This window comes from Nannospalax galili, unplaced genomic scaffold, assembly GCF_000622305.1.
Source record: "Nannospalax galili isolate Female #2095 unplaced genomic scaffold, S.galili_v1.0 scaffold601, whole genome shotgun sequence".
Taxonomy (NCBI): Eukaryota; Metazoa; Chordata; class Mammalia; order Rodentia; family Spalacidae; genus Nannospalax; species Nannospalax galili.
The window spans coordinates 1136564-1144018 of NW_008345690.1; the positions used below are offsets into that span (position 1 = coordinate 1136564).

Sequence of the window (7455 nt, forward strand, 5' to 3'; positions counted from 1 at the left end):
AATGAAAACCCAAAATAGATAAAAACTTCAGCTCTTCCTTAGAGTGTAAGGAGGATCTAAGGAGTAAACTAATCCAGTTTATACGTTACTAAAAATGATTGTTTTATGTGCTCTGGAATGAATCCTTTTTTCCTGGTTAAGATTTAAAAATATTACTGATTGCTTTTTTGTGTGTGTCTTTTTTAGACAGGGTCTCCCTGTAGCCCCAGCAGGCCTGGAACTCACTTTATAGATCAGGCTGGTTTCAGTCTCACTGAGATTCTCACTGCCCCGAGCCATCTCTCCAGTCCCGAATAATATATACATAACACACACACACACACACATATATTTTGGGTTTTTTAAGGCAGGGTCTCCCTGTGGCCCCCAGCTGTCCTGGAACTCACTTTGTAGACCAGGCCTCAAACTCAGAGATCCATCTGCCTCTGCCTTCTGAGTGCTGAGATTAAAGACATGTGCTACCATGCCCAGCTCTGATTGCTTTTAAATGTTTGTTTCAAACAAAAATATGCACCATTCTGCCAAGGCAAATACAGATTTCAATTGACTTCTTTTCTTTAAGGTATCGAAGAACTTCAGTGAAGTATTCCAGAAGTTAGTACCTGGAGGCAAAGCAACATTGGTGATGAAGAAAGGCGATGTAGAGGGCAGTCAGTCTCAGGATGAAGGAGAAGGGAGTGGTGAAAGTGAGAGGGGTTCTGGGTCACAGAGCAGCGTCCCATCAGTTGACCAGTTCACAGGAGTTGGAATTCGGGTAAAATACCTTTACATTTAGTTTTCCTCAGAGCATTGCTGTAGTAGAATTTTTATTTTGTATATCTGAGTTGTGTTGTGTGCCACTTAGTTTTGAGAGATAATGAATGGTACCCCTTTAGGATTTAACACCGTAAATATTTTCTTAGGTCTCGTTTACAGGAAAGCAAGGGGAGATGAGAGAAATGCAGCAGCTTTCAGGTGGACAGAAGTCTTTGGTAGCCCTTGCTCTGATTTTTGCCATTCAGAAATGTGACCCAGCTCCTTTTTACTTGTTTGATGAGATTGACCAAGCTTTGGATGCTCAGCACAGAAAGGCTGTGTCAGGTACAGTTTTGATTTGTCCACTCAAAAATTTGCTGGCTAGAGTGGGCTGTGGACATGGCTCAGTGGGTGCCTACCGTGTAAGCATGAGGACCTGAGTTAGGATCTTCAACGCCCATCTAAAGGCTGGCACATGGAGACAAGTGGATCATGGGGACTCACAGGCCAACTAGTCTAGTCAAAAGGGCAAGCTCCAGGCTCAGTGAGAGACCTTGTCTTAAAAAAATAAGGTAGAGGGCCAGCAAGATAGCTCAGCAGGTAAAGGTATTTGCTACCTGGTGACCTGAGTTCAGTAACTGGGACAGACACATGCACGCACGCACGTACGCATACCTGGTGACCTAAGTTCAGTAACTGGGACACATACACATAACGCACGCACTTACAGATACAAATAAATAAATGTAATTCATTTTTTTTTTTTAAGGGTGGAGAGTGACACTGACATCATACTCTGGCCTAAACACATACACACAAAAGAACTTGCTGGGCTGGGGATAGTAGCTCATTTGATAAAAGCATGCACAAAATCGGGTTTCATAACTTAGTATTATATAAACTGGACATGGTGGTACACAACTATAATCTCAGTACTTAGGAAGAGGTGGAGGCAGGTGGATCAGGAGCTCAAAACAGCCTTAGCTACATAGTGAGTTTGAGACTTTCCTGGGATTCATGAGACAATGTCTTAACAAAAAGAACTTGCTTAAGGATGATGGTAATGATGATGGTGGCTTACCTCTTTTTTTAGTAATTTCTTATTGACTAAGGTATTTGAGTGGACTAGACAGTGTGCATTCAATAAATTATCTTTTAACAGTTTTTAATAGTTTGGTATTGACTGTTTTTAGAGTGTAGTTGTTAGAAATAGATGTAATTCTTCCAATTAATTGAAAATTACTTCCAATTAAATTTTTTTACAAAATCCTTAAAATTTACTTTTCTCAATGTTATAGCAATACCTGTGAAAAACAGTATTTTGTATTTGAGACTCTAAATCTGCTCTTAACAAGCTGAAAAAGATTTTGGATAGAGTAATAGGAAGAGAACAGTTAGTTTTTGGGTTTGTGTGTATGAGAAAATTTGTTTTGCTCTGAAATTTTTAATGCTGTGTTACCAGTTTTTTCTGTTTCAGCATGTTTTTGTTTTCTTTTTGAGACAGTCTCACATGGTCCATTCTGGTCTTAAACCTTAAACTTATGATCCTCCTCCCACCTCCCAAGTGCTGTGATTGCAGTGCTACCACACTGGGTTAGAAAGTTATTTATAGTAAATAAAACCTTTATATTCTATAGCTTTAAGGGACTAGGATTAAACATTTTGTTCCTACTTTTGAAAAGTCCAATTGGTAATCTTTGCAGATAGAAAATAAAACTCATAGGTTGCTTTGACAGTTTTGAATTTTAAACAAGAAAAAAAGTTGTTTTTCAAATGTTCAAGTCTGAGGAAAGAGACTTACTAAATTACTGTTTGTTTTCACAGATATGATTATGGAACTTGCTGTACATGCTCAGTTTATTACTACTACTTTTAGGCCTGAACTGCTTGAATCAGCTGATAAATTCTATGGTGTAAAGTTCAGAAATAAGGTAATTTTATGTGAAATTTATGTTTATTAGTAATTCATAGTATATGTTGAATTACAGTTTTATGTTATTTAAATACTGAAAGAAGACTTGGAAAGTTACTGCTTAGCTGACAGTGTCTTTCTAGAAAAAGAAAAACTTCAACTTTTGTAGTGTTTATTATGTTGATTTTTACTGACATTAAGAGAGTTGGGGATGTGACTCAGTGGTACAGTACTTGCCTGGCATTCACAAGGCCCTGGGTTCTATCCTCAGCAGCCCCCAAACAACAATAAAAAGAAATCTATTATGCCCTGCAAGATGGCTCAGCAGGTAAAGTGGTTGCCATACAAGCCTGATTACCTGAGTTTAATCCTCGGAACCCACATAAAGGTGGAGGGAGAAAACTGTCTCCACAGAGTTGTCTTCTGACCTCCACACATGTGTTGTGACACATGCATGTCCACACTCATGCATCATGAGCACAGGCAACAGTAAATGAGTATCTTACTGGCTGGTCATATCAATGCTTTGATGCCAAGTCTTCTGTTTTTTCCTTTGATACAAGGTTTTTCTTGTCTGAACAGGGCTGGTCTTGAACTCAGATTCTTCCTGCCTCCCAAGTGCTGGTATTACAGGCATGCATCACAACACTTAAATGTACTTATCTACATGTTTAGAGCATTAAAATGGTTTTGTTTGTTTTGATTTATTTTGGTGGTGCTGGGCACTAAACCCAGTTTCATGTACATGGTAGGCAAATGCTCTACCACTGAGCTACCTTATAGCCCCTGGTGTTTTGAGACATTAAGAGTTTTGCTGTATAGCTTAGCCTGGCCTTGAACTTTTAACCCAGACTGCCTTCAAACTAGCAATTCTGTCTCTGCTTCCTGATTGCTGGGATGACAGATGTGTCACACCACACTAGACTATAGAATGCTTTTTAACCACCCATATTGAACAAATAAGATTGCAAGTAAAGACTTCAGTGCTTCAGAATCATTTGACATGTAAGATTGGTAGCTGGCAGGCTGAACATATTAAATATTACCTTATATAGTTACAAGCACTTAACTGATTCCTTTAAGATTTAACAGGTTTTAACATTTACTGTTCTTCAGGTTAGTCATATTGATGTGATCACAGCAGAGATGGCCAAAGATTTTGTAGAAGACGATACTACACATGGCTAATCGAAAAATGCTGTTTTGGAAGATATGTATAATATGGTCTTCATATTCAGGAACTGTAAATTTTAAACCTAAATATTTGGTTATTATTTCAGATTTAGAAACACAGTCTTTTTATATTTCTGTCTGTATTTTATAAGATATAAATTCTGTAATGTTACATTTCTACTTATTGTTTAGGAATTTTATTTCCCACACAGCTTTTTGTAAAATGTCCTCCTCTTTTAAATCTTATGAAACAGTCTGAATATTCTTCCTAATTGTCAATTATACTGCTTCTTTTTTGTAGCTTCAATTAAATAATTGTTTTTGTGACAAACGTAAAAAAAAATTTATTATTTTTATTTTATGTATATGTATTGCCTGCATGTATGTAAGTGCACCCATGTCATGCAATGGCTCTGGAGGACAGAGAGGCCATTGGATTCCCTAGAACTGGAGTTATGGACAGTTGTTAGCTGCCATGTGGACTAAGTTCAATGTGGCTTTTTGTCATTGTAATGATTAGAAACAAGTTTTTTCTTAAATAATATTTTGCTTAAGAAAGTATTGGTTTGCTCTCACCTTCCTCCACTTCCCTGGGCCTGCACAACCTGCAGGCCTCTCTCAAGGGAAAGTCGATCAGGCCCTCTTCGCATTGACTCCCGCAGCCTCATTCACCCATCTCCCCTGCCCGTCTCTCCTCCTAGCCTGGATCCTGTCCCATTCCTTGTTTTGGCGCCCCAGACACGGGGGGGAAACCACCGCCACTTCCTGATACTTTGCATCCAGACCAACCCAGTTCCTTTTTGGGTCCCCAGGAGCCCTCGGGCCTGGCCCCGCCCTCACCTCCCTCTGCTTCCCTGGGCTGCACAACCCACCACCCTTTCTCCCAGAAGTCCTCGGGGCCTAGTCCCTCTCTCACCCCCCTCTGCTTCCCTGAGCTGCACAACCCGCCAGCCTCTTTCCTGGATGCTGGGGCTGACCTTTCCACTTCCTGATCCTTTGCATCCAGACCAACCCAGTTCCTCAGTGTAGTCCCCAGGAGCCCTTGGAGCCTCTTCTTGTCCCCACCTCCCTTTGCATCTCTGGGCGGCCAAGCACCCAAGCTTCCTGGGGCCAGCAGCTTTCCTGGAGGGATCCAGTCCTTAGGTGAAAGCCTGAGAGCATCTGATCCTCATCCGACCTCTGTGGGCCTCTGTGGTAAAGCCTGAGCAGGAAGACAAAATCAATTTGGCCCCTCCAATATAAAGTCAAAAGAGAGTTATGGACAGTTGTTAGCTGCCATGTGGGTGCTGGGATTCGAACTTGAGTCTTCTGCAAGAACAGTCAGTGTTCTTAACTGCTGAGCCATCTCTCCAGCCCTAAAAGTACTCATGCTTTAAGAAAGCCTGGATATGGGTTGGAAAGTAGAACAGAGGTGGAGGAGGAGGAGGAGGAAGAGGAGGAGGAGGGGGGGAGGAGGAAGAGGAGGAAGAAGAAGAAGAAAAGAAGAGGAGGAGGAAGAGGAAAAATAGGAAGAGGAAGAAGCCCTCGGGCCTGGCCCCGCCCTCACCTCCCTCTGCTTCCCTGGGCTGCACAACCCACCACCCTTTCTCCCAGAAGTCCTCGGGGCCTAGTCCCTCTCTCACCCCCCTCTGCTTCCCTGAGCTGCACAACCCGCCAGCCTCTTTCCTGGATGCTGGGGCTGACCTTTCCACTTCCTGATCCTTTGCATCCAGACCAACCCAGTTCCTCAGTGTAGTCCCCAGGAGCCCTTGGAGCCTCTTCCCGCCCCCACATCCCTTTGCATCTCTGGGTGGCACGGCCAGCAGTTGTCCTAGACCAGCGTCTTTCCTGGGCCCTGCCCCCAGGCCAGTCCAGCCCCCAAATTCCAGAGGCCAAAATCCTGGAGGATCCAGACCTTAGGAGAAGCCTGAGAGCATCTGGTCCTCATCTTACTTGGGCCTCTGTGGGAACTCTTGAAGACAAAAGCAATCTGCCCACTCCAAAATAAAATCAAGAAGAACCGGACACTTAGAGGAACCAGCTTTTCATGTCCAAAAAGTAAACCACAAAGGCGCATAAGTTTACAAAAAGAAGCAGACCTAAACTTGAAGGCTTGAGTCTCACACAAGAATCAGAAACTACAAAAGAAATTCACATGCCAAAATCACAGAGGAAAAATAATCACATTAAAAGCCAAAATAACATATCCCCACCAAATACCAGTAGTCCTCTAGAGGAGTACAATGAGAACACACTAGAGATAATGCAGGACATGGAAATCAAAAGAAAATTATAAACACGATGAAAGAATTCAGTGAATTTAAAGAACACACAAAGAAATCAAAGAACTCAAGGAAGATAAAGGTAAACTTCTGAATGAATAATACTCAGGCTGAAATGAAGAGGGAAGCAAAACAGTAAGCCAGTTAGAAACGACAGGAGAAAGCCTCACCAATAGGATGAATGAAATGGAAAACAATATCAAGACTGGAAGATAAAGTGGACAAACTAGACCACTCAAAGATTGAAAGTTTTAAGAAATCACAAGAATGGAATATGCAGGAATTGTGTGACACCATAAAAAGACCAAACTTACGAATCAGGCATACAGGAAGGAGAAGAATCCCAAGATAATGGCATGGACCAGATCTTCAACAGAATCATGGAAGAAATTTCCCAAAATTAAAGACATGCCCATACAAATACAAGAAGCATATAGAACACCAAACAGGACCAAAAAAGAAAGTCTCCACAGCACATCATAGTAAAAACACTAAATGTTCAAAACGAAAAGACAATACAGAAAGCTGCAAAAGAGAAACAAGTCACATATAAAGGAAAACCCATGAGGATTACAACTGACTTTTTAGTGCAAACTATGAAAGCCAGAAGAGCCTGGTCCCAAAGTATTCCCAGTTTTAAATGACCACAGATGCCAACCCAGATTACTATACCCAACCAAAATGTCTATTATGGTTGAAGGGGAAAAGAAAAATCTTCCATGACATAAACAGGCTGAATGAATTCAAGTCCACAAAACCAGCCCTTCAGACAGTTCTGGAAGCAATACAAAGAGCTGAAGAAAGGAATGACTATACCCAAGGGGTTGTGGAAAAAAAGTCAATGAAGGCATAACTGTGGAAAAGTACAGCTATATCAAGAATGTAAACAAAAATGACAGGATTCAATACTCATCTTTCATTAATAACTTTAAATATTAACAGACAACTCCTCAGTCAAAAGATACAAAGTGAATGGATTAAGAAACAAAACCCATCTTCTGTTGTCTGCAAGAAACTCATCTCACTTTCAAAGACTAACACCATCTTAAAGTGAAAGGATGGAAAAAATAAGCAAATGATACTAAGAAAAAAGCAGGTGTTGCAATTCTAATATCTGACAAAATAGACTTTAATCAGATAAAGAGGGCCACTTCATTCTGATCAGAGGAACAATGAATCAAGAAGATATTACAGTCATGAACATATATTCACCAAACTGGTGCACCCAACTTCATACGAACAATACTATAGGACTTTAAGACCCAGAATAATCCCAACTCATTAATAGTAGGGGACTTCAGTACCATGCTTTCGATTAGATAGGTCAACAGGGCAGAGAGTTAACAGAGAGACATCTGAATTAGAGTCAACAGA

The 7455-nt window shown here is 41.0% G+C and overlaps 1 protein-coding gene across 1 annotated transcript in view; it reads left to right on the forward strand.

The window, feature by feature from the left end:
* Smc3 (structural maintenance of chromosomes 3) overlaps positions 1-4163 on the forward strand; it is a 43674-nt gene extending 39511 nt beyond the window's left edge. The window contains 4 exon segments of the mRNA XM_017800273.2: positions 507-754; positions 903-1080; positions 2560-2666; positions 3764-4163. Coding sequence (XP_017655762.1) covers positions 507-754; positions 903-1080; positions 2560-2666; positions 3764-3835 — 605 coding nt within the window. The 3' untranslated portion in view covers positions 3836-4163.
* Positions 4164-7455: the final 3292 nt, after the last annotated feature.